This window comes from Lepidochelys kempii, chromosome 6 (genome assembly GCF_965140285.1).
Source record: "Lepidochelys kempii isolate rLepKem1 chromosome 6, rLepKem1.hap1, whole genome shotgun sequence".
Classification (NCBI taxonomy): domain Eukaryota; kingdom Metazoa; phylum Chordata; order Testudines; family Cheloniidae; genus Lepidochelys; species Lepidochelys kempii.
The window spans coordinates 1394890-1410999 of NC_136385.1; the positions used below are offsets into that span (position 1 = coordinate 1394890).

General features: G+C 56.5%; 1 protein-coding gene across 1 annotated transcript in view; it reads left to right on the forward strand.

Annotated features, from left to right (window-relative positions):
• The window catches only part of LOC140912299 (RING finger protein 112), a 49808-nt gene that overhangs the window by 22698 nt on the left and 11000 nt on the right, over positions 1-16110 (forward strand). Inside the window, exons 10-13 of the mRNA XM_073346517.1 lie at positions 3059-3188; positions 3311-3441; positions 3846-3899; positions 5672-5746. Coding sequence (XP_073202618.1) covers positions 3059-3188; positions 3311-3441; positions 3846-3899; positions 5672-5746 — 390 coding nt within the window. The remainder of the gene's footprint in view (positions 1-3058; positions 3189-3310; positions 3442-3845; positions 3900-5671; positions 5747-16110) is intronic.

The window sequence follows — 16110 nt, forward strand, 5'->3', positions numbered from 1 at the left end:
GATGGTGGAGCGACTCCAGGAGGACGTCACCTGCTCCATCTGCCTGGACGTCTTGGAGGACCCCGTCTCCATCGTGTGTGGCCACAACTTCTGCCGGGGCTGCCTCGCGGCTCACTGGAGTGGGGTCTCGGCTTGGGGGTACCAGTGCCCCGAGTGCCGGGCTCCCTGCTCCAGGAACCAGATGACCCCAGACACACGTCTCAAAAGCCTGGTGGAGAAAATCAGAGACCTGCCACGTGAAGGGACGTTGACAGGAACAGGGACAGCGAGCCCTGAGGTGAGTGAAGCCCTCCTGAGGCTGGTCCAGAGATGCAGCCACCTCTGGGGCGGGGCGGGGGGGGAACAGCTGCATGTTTGCTCCCTGCAGCACGGTGTCCCCTATCTCCACGCTGGGGCCCTGGGGTCAGGGGGAAGGCCGGCTAAGGGGATTCCTGTGTGCCTTTAGCAACCGGTCAGGTCTCTGGGCTGCTAAGGGGGGAGCTGGGCACTCAGGGCTCAGACCTGCTGATAAGAAATTAACCAGCAAGCTAACAGGCTGTGACTCCAGACAGGGGGCCCCGGTGAGGGGACATGGACTAGCTGGAAGTGGGGGGGAGAGGATGGGACATGGGGCCTTTCCCCTCTTGGGGGCACTGGCTTGGATGGTGGGACTGGCTGGTCCAGGGGGTGGGAATGGGGCTCTGATCCGGGGGAGAAGGGAGTCACCAGCTCAGGGGTGGGGTCCCAGCTCTGATCCTGCTCTGTCCCTGCAGCCGGGGCCAGGGGCTCGGCCAGAGCCGGGGCGCCCGGTGCAGCTGGTGCGTTTGGACAAGGAATGGGACTTGATCCTGGACGAGGAGGCCCTGAGCCGCTGCCTGGAGCAGGGTGGGGTGGGGGATGCCCCCGTCTGCCTGGTGTCCATCATCGGGGAGCAGCGCCGGGGCAAATCCTTCCTGCTGAACTACCTGCTGCGTCGGCTCCGGAGCCTGGTGAGTGCAGCCCTGATCCCCTCCCAGAACCAAGGAGATAACCCAGGAGTCCTGGCTCCCGCCCCCCCCGCTCTAACTCACTAGACTCCACTCCCCTCCCAGAACTGGGGATAGAACCCAGGAGTCCTGGCTCCCAGGCCCCCCTGCTCTAACCCACTAGACCATCTAGACTCTTGTCTGTGTGTCTGTCTCAGCCTGTCAATCATCTTTCCAGTGCGCTGGTCCCCATGCTACTTGCCTGCTAATAAAATACTCACAGTCCCCCTGCCCCCACCCTGCACTAATTGCGCCACTCTCTATGTGTTCTTCTCCCCCCCCCCCCCCCCAGGACGTGAAGGATGGATCCTGGATGGGCCGGGAGGAGGAGCCCCTGGAGGGGTTCGAGTGGCGAGTTGGTGCCCACAGCGTCACCAAGGGGGTGTGGGCGTGGAGTCAGCCCTTCTGGGTCCCCTCCGAGGGGGGGCAGGTGAGTGGGAAGAGGGGTGGGGAAATGGGGTGGGGGGGATGAGTGACTGCAGTAGATCTCTACTTGGGGAAGCAGAGCAGACAGAGCTTGGGTGGGCTCGGAGACCTGGTAGTCAGGGAACACAGAGCCCACCAGGGGCTGGGTCTCACTGGGTGCTGGGGCATGTGGGGGGCAGAGTGGGGAGCTGGCATGAGACACTGGCCCGTGGCTCCCCAGGTGGCCGTGCTGCTGGTCGACACCGAGGGCTCCATGGACATCGCCAGAGACACGGAGACCAGCGTGAAACTCTCCGCCCTCTCCATGCTGCTTGGCTCCTACCAGGTAGGCAGTAGGGGGCGGTGTGCCGCAGGGAGCGGGGCAGGGCTCAGCAGGGGGCGCTCTCCCATTGCAGCCAGGGCCGGCCCCAATGCCCCAGGTTGGCACTAGGGGGCGCTGTGCTGCGGGGAGAGGGTCGTGCTGGTTTCTGTCTCTAACCCTGTCCTCTCTGATGACTTGCAGATCCTGAATGTTTCCAGCCAGCTAAAGGACCCCGATCTAGAATATCTGGAGGTGAAGCGGGAGGAGGGCAGGACGTGGTGCCATTCTCCTAGAGCCCCAATGGGGTAGTCTGCCCATTCTACAGCTGGGGAAACTGAGGCCCAGAGAGAATCAATGACTTGCCTGAGGTCACATGGGGAGTTTGTGGAACAGCCAGAGATAGAAGCCAGGAGTCCTGGCTTCCAGCCTCCACTTCTGCTGTTTTAACCACTAGACCCCACTCCCCTCCCAGAGCTGGGGATGGAACCCAGATGTCCTGGGGCCGTATCCAGCAGGGCCCAACTTCTGTGCTGCTCCAGGGTCTGTAATTCACCAGGACTCTGGGAACATCTCAATATTTGGCATCTTGATCTATTCTGCTCCTACCGTCGGTGGGCACAGGGGGCAAACAGAGCCCTGGGCAGGGGGTAGGGGAACCTTGACTTGCAGTTCTGCTCTTTGGCCACTAGGTGTCTCTGCAGCAGAGGGGGAAAGCCCTGGGACCCGGGGAACAGACCCAGACCAAGCTGGAGGGGCTGCTTTATGGGTGGCAGGGGGGTGTTTGTTGGTAGGATTTTCACCCCCACCTGCCACGAGGGCACACGCTGCCTCCCTGCCCCAGAGATCTCAGTCCCCTGCTCTCTCTGCTCTGCAGATGTTTCTGCACGTGGCCGAAGAGGTGGGAAAGGAATACGGGCTGGAGTCCATTCAGGTGAGACGACTTTCCCCCCCGTTCCCGCACCCTACCCCATGCAATCCCCTCGCCCCACTGCGTGGGTTGCTTCTGCCCCAGCCACTCCCTGCCCCACACCCGAGGGGTTCAGCCTTCCCCTCCTGAGATTGTCCTGTCTCCCCTGCAGCACCTAGACCTGCTGGTGCGGGATTGGAGCAGCTCCTTGGTCCTTGGAACGGACGGTGGGAAGGAGCATCTGAGAGACGTCCAACAGGTGAGTGTGGGGCTTGACATGGTGCCTTTGCCCTCTGGGGGGTGCTGGCTCTGATCTGGGCCCAGGGCAAGGGCCTGTCTGGCTCAGGGGAGCAGGGAATGGGTCCCGGAGTATTTCCCTCCATTGATATCTCACTTTGCTGATTCCCCCGGCTCTGGCAGATGCTGGCCGTGAGGTCCCCTTGCAAACACCCCAAGGCCCTGGAAGCTCTGAACAGAAGCAAAACCCGCTGTTACCTGATGCCCTTCCCTGGCAAGCGGATCATGACTGGAAGCGAGGGATGCGTGAGAGGTAGCGGACTCGGGACAGCAGCTCTGAGCCTGCACGATGGGGCGTCTCCGTCTCTGCCGGGGAATGGGCCGTGGGGGGATGCTCCGGCTTTCGGTTCATTGCCATGTCCCTCCCCTTTGCAGACATGGATGAGGATTTCCGGGACAGCCTGAGGGACTACATCACCGGCTTGGTGGCCTCAGCCGGTCACAACATCTGGCGGGACCGGCACGGGGTGCTGGTGACCGGGTCACAGCTCGCTGCCAAGATAAAGGTGTGGATTGGCCAGCTGGGCATGGGGTCTCAGTAGGGGGCGCTCTCCCCTGGCAGTCAGCGCTGGTCCCAATACCCTATGGTGGCACTAGGGGGCGCTGTGTTGCGGGGAGCGGGGTGGGGGCTTCGCCCTTTTTGCTGAACTTTTAGTTAGTTAAGAATGAGGGTTGTGTTTATAGCCTAGCAGAATCCCAGCTTGGATGATTCTACCGAGCCTTCCTAAATCATCCAGGGAAGTTCTTCATTTCCCCCGCCAAACTGATTCCCACCGTTGTCTTATGGCTGTTCCCAAGCTGCCCTGCCCCAGAGGTGGCTGCATCTCAGCGCCGGGCGAGCCATCCCCATGTTCCCACTTTTCTAAGCCCTGTGGAGTCTGTATTGTGATTTCTTGTGCTTTCTTTGCAGGAATTCTCTGATCTGATGAAGAAACATTGCTTCGGCTTCTCCTCTCCCACTCAGGTACCTTCTCTGACCTGATCAAGGGGTGTGTCCCTCCTCCTGAATTCACTTCTGATGCAAAACTGTAGCCTACTTTTGTCTTATTACTGCTGCCTTGCCCAAAAGGTGGCTGCATCTCATGTCGGGCAAGCCATCCCCGTGTCGTGTTGCTGTGAGGCTATTCCCCAGCTGCTCCTTCCCCTCCCACAATGTTCTTGTCAGCAAGTTAAAGAAGTATGGGCTGGATGAATGGACTATAAGGTGGATAGAAAGCTGGCTAGATTGTTGGGCCTAATGGGTAGTGATCCATGGCTCCATGTCTAGTTGGCAGCCGGTATCAAGTGGAGTGCCCCAAGGGTCGGTCTGGGGCCGGTTTTGTTCAATATCTTCATTAATGATCTGGAGGATGGCGTGGATTGCACCCTCAGCAAGGTTGCAGATGACACTAAACTGGGAGGAGTGGTAGATACACTGTAGGGTAGGGATAGGATCCAGAGGGCTCTAGACAAATTAGAGGTTTGGGCCAAAAGAAATCTGATGAGGTTCAACAAGGACAAGTGCAGAGTCCTGCACTTAGGACGGAAGAATCCAATGCACCGCAACAGACTAGGGACCGAATGGCTCGGCAGCAGTTCTGCGGAAAAGGACCTAGGGGTGACAGTGGACGAGAAGCTGGATGTGAGTCAGCAGTGTGCCCTTGTTGCCAAGAAGGCCAATGGCATGTTGGGATGTATAAGTAGGGGCATTGCCAGCAGATCGAGGGACGTGATTGTTCCCCTCTCTTCGACATTGGTGAGGCCTCATCTGGAGTACTGTGTCCAGTTTTGGGCCCCACACTACAAGAAGGATGTGGAAAAATTGGAAAACGTCCAGCAGAGGGCAACAAAAATGATTAGGGGGCTGGAGCACATGACTTCTGAGGAGAGGCTGAGGGAGCTGGGATTGTTTAACCTGCGGAGGAGAAGAATGAGGGGGGATTTGATAGCTGCTTTCAGCTACCTGAGAGGGGGTTCCAAAGAGGATGGCTCTAGACTGTTCTCAGTGGTAGCTGATGACAGAACAAGGAGTAATGGTCTCAAGTTGCAGTGGGGGAGGTTTAGGTTGGATATTAGGAAAAGCTTTTCTCTAGGAGGGTGGTGAAACACTGGAATGCGTTACCTAGGGAGGTGGTGGAATCTCCTTCCTTAGAAGTTTTTAAGGTCAGGCTTGACAAAGCCCTGTCTGGGATGATTTAGTTGAGGATTGGTCCTGCTTTGAGCAGGGGGTTGGACTAGATGACCTCCTGAGGTCCCTTCCAACCCTGATAGTCTGTGATTCTCCCCCAACCCCAGAAGTGGCTGCATCTCAGCACTGGGTGAGCCCATCCCTATTCAGTGTTGTGTGTGGCTGTTGCCATATGCTCCTCCCCAGAGGTGGCTTCATCTCAGGAGTGTGTTGACACTTGTTGGAAAATATTTGTTTTTTTCCCCCTGCAGAGAAATTTGAGTTTCCGGCAAAATATGAAAAGCTGAAATACTTATAGTTTGGCTCTGCATGCTCCCTTTTCTCCCCATAAATCAGCTCTCTGGTCGGAGTGCAGCTCCCATGATGCACCATAGAGGAGGGAGATGGTGTATCATGGGGCTTGTAGTTTGGGTGCCTGGCTTCAGGCTGAGCTGCCGTGGTGGCTCATGGGAGTTGTAGTTTCACACTGGCTAGTGGCATCGCTCTGTTACATGAGGTTGCTGCAGTTGCTAGGTGGAGACAGGGCCCCATAAACTGCGGCTCACCCCGGCCTTGTCCTCCCTGTGCAGATGGCCATCACCTTCCACAACCAGAGAGTCCTGGACAGGGCCAGCACAGACCACACTGTGTTTTTGAGGGAGAAGGTGAGTCTGTGCGGCGGGGGCCCCTGTGCCCCAGCCAGGGGAACCCAGGGAACTGTCCTGGCCAACCCCACTGGCTGTGGGCTTTGGGGTAGGAGACAGGACCTCGTATCTCCAGCTCCCAGGGTGACTGTAGAGATGGGAGGCTCAAACTCCTGCACTGGGGTTGGGAGTGGGGGAGGGAATAAGTTTGCCCTGTGGCCAGCTGCAGTGGTGGAGGCCTCATGGGCCAGGTGGCTCACGGGCTGGACCAGGAGTCAAAACTCCTGGCTTTTGTTTATGGTACTGTCGCTGACTCCCCTGGGCTCATCACTGAGACACTCTGGGCCTCGGTTTCCCCATCTATCAAAGTGGGAGAATGATCTTGCCCTTGGGTGTTTTAGCCTGTGAGCTTTTTGGGGCAGGGATGGCCTCTCACTGAGTTTGTGTGCTGCGCGACGGGAGGGCCCCCATCTCGGTCCAGGTCTGTGGTGCGCCCAGCATGAGGGGGCCCCCCATCTCAGTCCTGGTTTGTGCCGTACCCGGCACGAAGGGGAGCCCCATCTCAGTCGGGAGGGTGGGGTCCATGCAGCGCTTGTCCCTTCTAACGCTCTTGGCCGTCTCCTCTCCCGGCGGGCGCAGGATGGCGACTCCCGGAACATGGTCGCCTGCCTGAAGGTGCGGCCGAGCAAGATGGCGGAGCTGTTCGCGGAGCGGCGCGGGCAGTTGCTCTGGCGGTGCCGGACGGACATGCGGGAGCCGGCGCCGGAGAAAGAGGCCCAGCTGACGGAGCTGGAGGCGGTGCTGACGCGGGAGGCCGAGACCTTCCTGGAGAGCTACGGGAAGCGCTTCAAGAAATTTGCCATTTTGGCGGGCGTGAGCGTGGGGGCGCTGGCCCTGGGACCGGTGGGGGGCGCTGCCGGTGCCGGGATTGCCGCCGCTGTCATCGCTGCGGAGGCGGCTGGGGTGCTCGCCGTGGCCGAGGTGGTGGCCATTGGGGTTGGGGCGGGCGCCGTGGCCGGGATGTGTGTGGGCGGGGGCGTGGGCGGGGGAGTTGGTGGGAACATCGCCCAGAAGGATAGGCAGAGGGCCAAGGCTCCTGGCGGCAGGAGGGAGGAGGAGGACGGCACTGAGGATCTATCCGACGAGAAACCCCTGATCTGATCGGTGCCCCCCCACAATCTGGGGCTGACGAATGGGGTGACAAGACAGCAGCATGGCCTGGACACATCCCCCACAAGCCACCCCAGAGCAGGGAGCCGTTGCCCCCAGATTCTAAGAAGGGATGTTTAGATCCTCTCATCCGATCTGCTGTGCCACCCAGGCTGGAAAATGCCGCCCACTTCCCCCTGCCTTGGGCCCGATATCTCCTTTGCACTAAATCATTTCCCAGAAAGGCGGCCAGTCCGGCTCGGAATCCGGAAAAGACGGAGACCCCCACCGCTTTCCTGCTGGTGAATCACCCGCGCTGTGAGAAATCGAGTGCCTCATTTCCAACTGGAGTTTCTCGCTTTAACTTGCAGCCCTCGGTTCTCGCTCTGCCTTCCTCCAACGTTGCAGGGCCACTCCGGCTGCAACACAAAGCACTTGGAAACGCCCTGCCGATGGTCCTGTCCCGAGATCACCCACTGGGGGTGACCATGGGCACCTGGCTTAGTTCCTACAGGGGCAGCCTTGTTGTCTGGTCCTAGAGGATAGATATCCAGCCACTCCTATGAGCGGGAAGACAGGTCCAGGGGAGCGGACACAGAAAGACATGGATTGGGTTTCCTGCTCTACCATGGGCTTCCTCTGTGACTTTGGCCAAGTCACTTAGTTTCTCTGTGCCTCAGTTTCCCATCTGTATACTGAGGATAATAATGCATTGAAAGATGGTGAGGGGTTTGAGCTCCACTGAGAGAAAGCGCTATCCAAGAAACAGGCATCGTTATGTATTCTGCGGGAGGGCTATAAAAACAGGAGTTGGGCTTGAGGATTTCCAACCAATGAGGGCTCGGGCTAGGGGTACTCTCCAGCTGTTCCATGCCCAGGCCAGCCTCAGCTGGCGCCTACGATCCCGTAGGCCGCTGTAGCGTGAGGTACGGGGTCAGCTCCATCATGGCTTTGCCTTGGTGAGCCGGGAGCGCCCCTTCCCATCACAGATTCCAAGGCCTGGATAACAGGGGCCATGACCCTGCACTGAATTAATCCCTGCTTGAACTGGAGTGATCTGTTAGAGAAACTTCCCATCTCTATTTAAAAATGGACAATGATGGCGAATCTGCCACGACCCTTGGTAAATTTTTCCAATTGTTCACTGTTAAAAATTTCTGCCTTACTTCCAGTCTGAATTTTGTTGAGCTTCAACGTCCAGCCATTGGAGCATGTTAGACCTTTCTGTGCTAGACTGAAGGACCCATTATGAAATATTTGTTCCCCAGGTGGGTACTTATGGACTGGGACCCAGTCACCCCTTAACCTGCTCTTTGAGTCCTATCTTCCTAAGAACTCCTTGGAAACCTAATATCAGGGCTGCAGGTTTTCAAAGGCTGCACCTCTTGGTACCTAAGAAGAGAAAGCAGAAGTCACTTGAGACTGTGGTCTGCAAAGTGTCCAATGGGAGAAGTTAGGTTTCTGCTGGAAGGTGGCCGGTCAACAGGTCTTGGGTGCAGGACAGTCTCAGAGCAATGGAGGCATTTAAGCAATTTCCTTTGTGCCCAACAGGAGGAAAGATATTTGGGGTACTGTGTTAGGGTGTCAATGTATGGATGAGTGCGTGCGTGAGTCTGTGAGCACCTGTAAATGACTGTCATGGGGAGTGCTAGAGAGTAATCTCCCAGATCTAAATAACTGTGAAGTTCTAACTCTTCGAACCTTGCATGGTGAGTTCCTAATTTTGGGACAAGTCTCCACAGAAACTATCAGCTGTAATTCGCTTCAGGGAAGATACAACTTCTGTTTAACGGAAGGACTTTAAACTGCTCTTGGGGGAATTCTGCGCCAAAAAAATTTAAAATCCTGCGCAGAGTTTAAATTTCTGCACATTTTATTTGTCAAAATAACCTTATATAATCACACCAGTTTCATTTATTTTGGTAATTTATTTCAAAATACCTGTCGGCAAGTATTTCTGTAACAGTCCAGACACCCACACAAATTGCCCCAAGAGTAGAAAGTTGAAGAAACCCTGACAACTCAGTTCCTGCTTTTCTGCCCCTTCCCTCCCCTGCTTCCATGAGCTCAGGTGTCCCCACCTCCTCAGCCCAGCCATTCACACCTCCTCCCCTGCCCAGAGCCTGCACCTGTCACCCAAACCCCATCCCAGAGCCCGCATGCCAGACTACCTCCCCCACTCAAACTCCCTCCCAGCTCCCAACCTCTCACCCCTTCTGCACCCAAACTCGCTCCCGGAGCCTGCCCCCCAGTCCCATACCCCAGAGCTCCTCCCCCATCCAAAGCCTTAGGCAGGTGGGGGGGCGGAGTTTTGGGGGGCAGGGTTTGGGTTGCATGAGTGACATTATTGGCCCCCTGGGAGGATTTGAGGACTGGCACTCAGTAAATTGAGGTAAATTGAGTTTGAGACCCCTGCCTTAGATCTACACATTTTTTATGCCGTCCAATCCACGATTCCCTTGCTGCACACTAAGTGTGTCGTTCTTTTCCTCGCCTTGGAGGACGTGGGGAACAATTGATCAGCTTCCTCTTTAGAACAATCTTTGACATATAGGGCGACTGTTCTCAGGTCCCTCCCCAGCCTTCTCTTCCCTAAACATGCCAGGTTCTTTCAACCATTCCTCATAGGCCCTGTCTTCTTAAACCGCTGATCGTGTTTGTCACGCTCCTCTGGACTCTCTTCAATTTGTCCATCTGTCTTAAAATGCGGTGATGAAAACTGGAGATAAGATGCCAGCGGAAGCTTCACCAGTGCTGAGTAGAAGGGGACAGTTGCCTCCTGAGTCTGACATATGACCTTCCCGTTAACACACCCCACGTGACATTCCCCATTTTCGCACCCCATCCCACTCTTGTCTTTGTTGATTTGACTGCGTTGATGACTTGATTCTAATTCCGCTGCTGCTAATTTGGCTACTTGATCTTATTTTCACCTCAACTGGAGAATGGCTGAGGCAGTTGGGTAGAGTTTGTACCAGCTTGGTCTCAGTGATCTGTTTTCTTGACTTTGTATTTGTGGTGGGTTGTTTTACTTGTAATAAAATGGCGAGAAAGCAGACTGGGTCATCTTTTCTTTCAATCAGCAACTTGAGCCGGAACCATAGAGAATCTTTGGCTGGTACATCATCAAGTGGCCTCTCTCCCCACACACGGACGCTCCTGGAACCACCTGAGGAAGAAAGACTGAATTGGGGGAAGTGCTGGTCCCAGGCTAAAAGGATTTCTTAGCCAAACTCGGTAAACTGCTTGTAGCATTAGCCAGGGTGAGAAATTGCTCATTCATATCCAGTCTTGCGAGGATTTTAGGCTTTGTTGGCCTAAACCAGTGTGCCCTTCAGCGAAGTGTCTGGGGAACATCTCAGCATCACATCGAGGGGAGAGCGAACATAGTAATGAGTTTACTTTGTCCAGATCCCTGTGCAGTGTGAGAGGGTAGAATTCTGGGTTTATACTCCAGCAGGGGCGTGTGAGCTGGGGATTATCTGTTGTTGGCTCATGCAGAGGCTGGCCAGAGCCCCCATGTAACTGCAGCTGGGTGTGTCCCTGCCTGTGTGAATGCGGATGGAAGTGTAGGACCAGGTGCCGTCTGCAGCTTGTCACAGCAGCACAGTGGGAGAGGGAGCCCAGGCTGGTGGGTCAGTGGTACCCCAGTTTCAGGTGGCACCCCTGGGGGAACCTGTCACAAATTACCTCCCCTGTCTTACACATGATGCTCCTGCAGCCTTTTCATTGTATCTCAGGCTTTCCTCCTGTTTTCCCCAGCAACGGTGTGAACTTTCTCAGTGTTGGATTGTGGGGTTACTCCATAGCTCCTGTTTTCCTCCCTGGGATCTCCCTCCAAGAGGTTTGCTCCTGCCCCACAATGAGAGAGGCTGGGGCATGCTTCGTACTCTCATTGGCTGCTGTACTATAAACCATCAAAAGGAATGGACTATACTGGTCCCAGTCCCTGGGGTGCTGTCCTGCAAAGGGAACCAGAGGACCCCCCGAGAAGTGCTTTTGATCCTTTCAGCCACCCCATCCGCTTGGGGGTGTGCTGGGGTGGCCGGGTTTTGTGGATGCCTAGACTCTCCCCAACCCGTCAAAAAATGTTGGATTCAACTTGTTTCCCTTAATATGTGAGTAACTCACCCTGGAGCCCAAAGGTGGTGAGGGATTTGTTCCCTGGGAGCCCGGCTGCTGTCACAGCCTCTGGATTTCCTTGGGGAAGCCTCAGGCCATTTTGTGAAGTGCTCTGTAGCTACCAGCGAATCTTGGTTGCCAGATTCTGTCTCAGGCAAAGTCTGAAGCACGTCAGCAGGAACGCGCCCCGTCGGTGCCCCCCCAAAATATTAATGCAGCGGGGCTCTGCCTGTCTTGAATTGGAACCAAAATGACCAAAATGCTGCCTTGGAAGGCAAACATCACATTTCTGACACCAAACGTCTTCATCTACCCGACTGAAATTCTCCCTCGGGTCAACACAGAAATCAGCAGCAGTTTTAGGATCGTGACATTTACCCTGGAACCTGGTTTTTTCAGTATCTCTCGTACAGCTCTGTTCCAGTCGCCTGCCCAGTCTGTCATCTCTCAATCCCCAGCTTTCCGACAGGGACGGGGAAGATTTGACTGAGGTGAGGTGACACTGGAATCCTGCTGGGGGTTCGTGGCAGTGCAAAGGGCGGGGTTTGAATATGTAGGCGGTTCCTCTTGAAATTAACACACCCACTGGAATGAGGCCCCACCCAGAAACCTGGGAGAATCCTAAAAATCTTCCCTGAGTGTGATTTCTAGGAACCGCTTCCCCTGCGGCAAGTGCTGAGCCCGGGTCTGAAACAAGGACTAAGGGGGGAAAGGATGCAGCATTAATTTCGGCATACATAGCAATGAGCAATCCACAATGTATACGTGTAACGAGTAAATGAAACACCCTACTCCACTAGATTTTGAGGAACAGTCCTACCCCTCAATTTCCCCTAACAATTTCCCCTAACAAACTGTGTGATGTAAGACACCCACCACCCCAGGGTCTTCCAACGCACCAGTTCCCCACTTTGTTGCCCCCCCACTCACAGGTTGGGATAGTGGAATTTCCTCATCTGGGAATGTTCTCAGGAGGTCCATCTCCAAGACCTTATCCATAACAAAACAAAACAAAAAAACTACAGTCTTCATCTCTCTGGGCTGTGGTCAACCTCCACTGCTCTGAGACTGAAATGACGCTTAGGGTCAGCTCCCTCACTCAGGGCATATAAAGCACAGCCCTGTTGCCCTTTCATCCCGCAATAGGAATAACCACAATTTCATTTCCCATGCCCCAAAACTTCAATGAATTTTAACTAAAATGACCAAAATAGTCACTCTGGAATGCTGGGGGTAACCAAGATGCAAATGAGGTCTGGTCCATGCCAGCCCTTCCTCCGCTTCACCAGTAGATGGTAGCAGAGACCTCCTTCCTCACTAAGCTTCAGGGTAGCACTGAGTGAAAGTTTGAAGGCTGATCAATGTAGATTTGGCTTGACTGAAACCTTTCAGGGCTTAGTGTCAAATTCTTTTGATCGGGGAGAGGCGGGGGGGTGGGGGGGAAATCCTCCCAAAGCTTGAAATGGTTTGATTTTTTTTCTGATTGAACTTTTCTTGAAAAGAAAAGTTTCATTTGAACAGAAAAAATTTCCCTCCTGGACTTTTGGGACATTTTCGGGGGGGGGGTTCATTTCAGATCAACCCCAAATGATAATTTCCCCTCCCCTGTACCCCAATTTTCCAAAGGGCCAGAGAATAGAAGAAGTTGGGTGGACACAGCCCTGCCGCAGGGCAGAGGGCTACACCAGTGCGTCGTGGCTGCTTTCGATCGAACTAATGTCTAACCTACCTCTTCCTTGCTGCAGTTTAAGCCCGTATCTTCTGGTCCTGCCCGCAGCCATGAAGGAAAACAATCGGTCACCCTCCTCTTTATAAACAGTCTTTTACATTCTTGACGACTGTTCCCATGTGTCCCCCTCGGGCGGCTCTTCTCCAGACGAAACAAACCCAGTTTCTTCCAGTCTCTGCTCGTCGGCTGTGTTTCCTAGAGGAGGGGCCCATGGACTTGCTGATGACACGAGCATGATGCTGTGGATACCCGCGTCCACACCGGCCCTGTGCTTTTGCCACTTCAGCGCTGGCGTCACAGGGCTCGGTCCAGGCCGGGACACACGCCAGGAGCCGCGTTGCTGTGGGTTGTTTCCCAGGGCGGGCTGGGGGATACGCCGACCCCACCGTGGTACTTCCTTGTCTTCCGGGGCTGGTCAACCCACAATGCTCACGGATCCGCTGTCTCCGTGGAAGCAGGCACCTCACGCCGTTGGGTTTCACCTCATTTCCACCCTCTCCTGAGCACCTGGCCCTTAGACGGGGGGGCTGTTCTCTTCAGCTGAGCCGGGCAGGCCCCCCGTTGGGAGACTTTCCTGGGCTCCTGGGGCCTTGCTGTCTCTCCAGGTTTTCGGCCGGGCTGGGGTGGGCACAGGAGTCGCTCAAAACAGAACATTTTGCCAGGCCGGGAAGACGGCCGTCCATTGCGCTCAGTGGGGACGGTTCTGGAACCCAACATTTGCTCCGGGCCCCAGCTCGAAAACCGATCCTGGCCCAAACATCCCGCAACACCCGTGATGCCAGCGAGCTCCAGGCTTCCGTCCTTGGTGAACTCCCACGGGGACAATCGGCGCAGGGGTAATATACCTGCCCGGGCATGGGTGTGTCACCGGATGGGGCTACAGTCCAGGGGCGGGGCCAAAGCATGTGGGTGGGGCCATGCTGGGGCCCATGTGCCTAGGGCTATAGGGGGCTGGTTAATGGATGCTGAGGGGTTGAGGGGAAGGTGTGAGGGGGCCCTGCATGATCGCAATCTCTCAGCACTGAGATGCAGCTGCTTCTGGGGAGGGGCAGCTGGGGAACCTTCTAGGGTAACCCTGAGACAGGACCTGGCTCCTGGACTGGACTGTGAGCTGGGGGGAGGCTGGTGGTGGACAGCCCACCCTGGGAGGTAGCCACGTGGGCTCTGTGGGTGGGGGCAAAAGCACCCCTCACTACCCAACCACAGCCCCTATGTCACCATGACCAGGAGCACCAGCCCCATTGCCATCAGTCCCGTCAGTCCCGTCCTACTCCTTTTCAGCACTGTCCCCGGGACCTGCCTCCTCCACCTCCTATCACAGCATCCCTGCCCAGCTCCCTCCATTGCTCCCCCCTGCCCGTGGGATGTAAGAGATGCAGAAGAGAGAGGGGTGGAGATCAACCGCTGACTGCCCATGGGCCTGAGTCTGCAGAGAGCCTGAGCCCATCGCTCGGAGAGGAGGGAGCTGCTCTGAATATGCCTCTAGGGGGCAGGACTGGGGCATCCAAACCACAGGCAGCTGGGCTTGGATCGCTGGGAGGTGGGCAGTCTCTGTGGGGGGGGGTGGTTTCCGGGTAGCCCCTTCTACAGCTCCACAGCACCCCCTGCACGTGATTCTGAAGGGGGATGCTGCACCCCCACGACGGTGATCAAACATAAAACAGTTTTGCAGCAAGTTGTGGCCCTGGGCTCCAGGCCGCGTGTGTGGGTGGGATGCTGGGGAGAACGGAGGAGCCGTGTTGTGTGTGGAGTGGGGTGCAAGGAGTTGGCCAAACACCTCCCAAAGCAGGGGAAATGCTCATTAGGCCTGGGTTTTCCCTGGGGACTTGGGACTTTGCCGTGAACTAGGGCTTGGAGGGGAATCGGGTGCAGAGAAGAGCCACAGAAAGGAACCGGGGGCTGGAATGAAAACTTTCCAGTGGGAGACGAAGCTGTTTAGTGTCTCCAAGAGAATCCGAGAAACGTGGGGCTGGAAGGGACTTGGAGAGGGCACCAAGTCCCATCTCCGGCACTGAGGCAGGGCCAAGGAAACCTAGATCAGCCCTGACCGGTGTGTGTCCGACCTGCTGTCAAAAACCTCCAATGATGGGGATCCCCCAACCTCCCTGGGGAGCCTGGCCCAGAGCTCAGCTACCCTGAGAGTTCGAAAAGTGTCTCCTAATACCCAGCCCCTTGCTGCAAGCTAAGCTGCTTCCTTCTGGTCCGCCCTTCGCTGGACACGGAGCACACCCGCTCGCTGGCCTCTTTAGAGCGACCCTTGTTCTCCCGTCCCAGCTCAGCCTTCTCTTCCCCAGGCCGAACCCAGCCAGGACCTGCAACCGTCCCTCGCCGGCACACGAATGGGTTTGTCCTCGGACATGGAGGAAGGGAATGGGCATAGAAGAGTTTTATGTCCACACTGAGCCCTGCCAGGTCCTCCCCACAACCCACAAGCCCCCTGACCCTCCGAGAGCTGGGGACAGAACCCAGGAGTCCCTGCCTCTCAGCTCTCCTGCTCTAACCCACCAGCCCCCATTCCCCTCCCAGAGCTGGGGAGAGAACCCAGGAGTCCTGGCTCCTAACCCCAACCACTAGACACCCCCCCCTCCCGCTCCTGGAACTGGGGATAAAACCCAGGACTCCTGGCTCCCTGGCCTCCTGGGGGGGAGGGATAGCTCAGTGGTTTGAGCATTGGCCTGCTAAACCCAGGGTTGTGAGTTCAATCCTTGAGGGGGCCATTTAGGGATCTGGGGCAAAAATTGGGGATTGGTCCTGCTTTGAGCAGGGGGTTGGACTAGTTGATCTCCTGAGGTCCCTTCCAACCCTGATAGTCTATGATTCTATGATTAGCCCCTGCTCTAATCACTAGACTTCACTTCCTTCCCAAAGCAAAGGAGAGAACCCAGGAGTTCTGGCTCCCCTCCCAGCCCCACCTACCATTGGCTGTTCATATCCTCCCCTGTGGCTCCCCCCGCCGCCCTGGGAGCCAATCTGCTTCGGGGTCAGAGCCCGGCTGCTGGGCAGGAGGAAATAGAAACCAGCTGAGCTTTTACTTTCGTTTCCCCAGGATTAAATCTTGGACACGGGCAGAGCGAGCTGTGGGACAGGTAACGGGGGGCCAGCGACAGTTCCCGGGGGGCAGAATCGCCCCCTCCAGTCTATTTCCCCCCCACCCCCAGAGAACCCCCCTGAGATTGGAGTGGCTGGTTTCAAACCAGCGGCAGCTGGGGGGCACCGAAGGCAAATCCCGGCCTCTGGCTGGGGCCCGGCCCCCAACCCCCCAGCCCAGCCCCCCGGGTCCCCACGCAGCGAGCCGCGCCCGGCCGCCACGCCCGAGAGCTGCTTGAAAAGTCCCGAGCGGCTGAAAATCCCGCTGCCCCCGGGGCACTTGCGCTGCGGTGGGGAG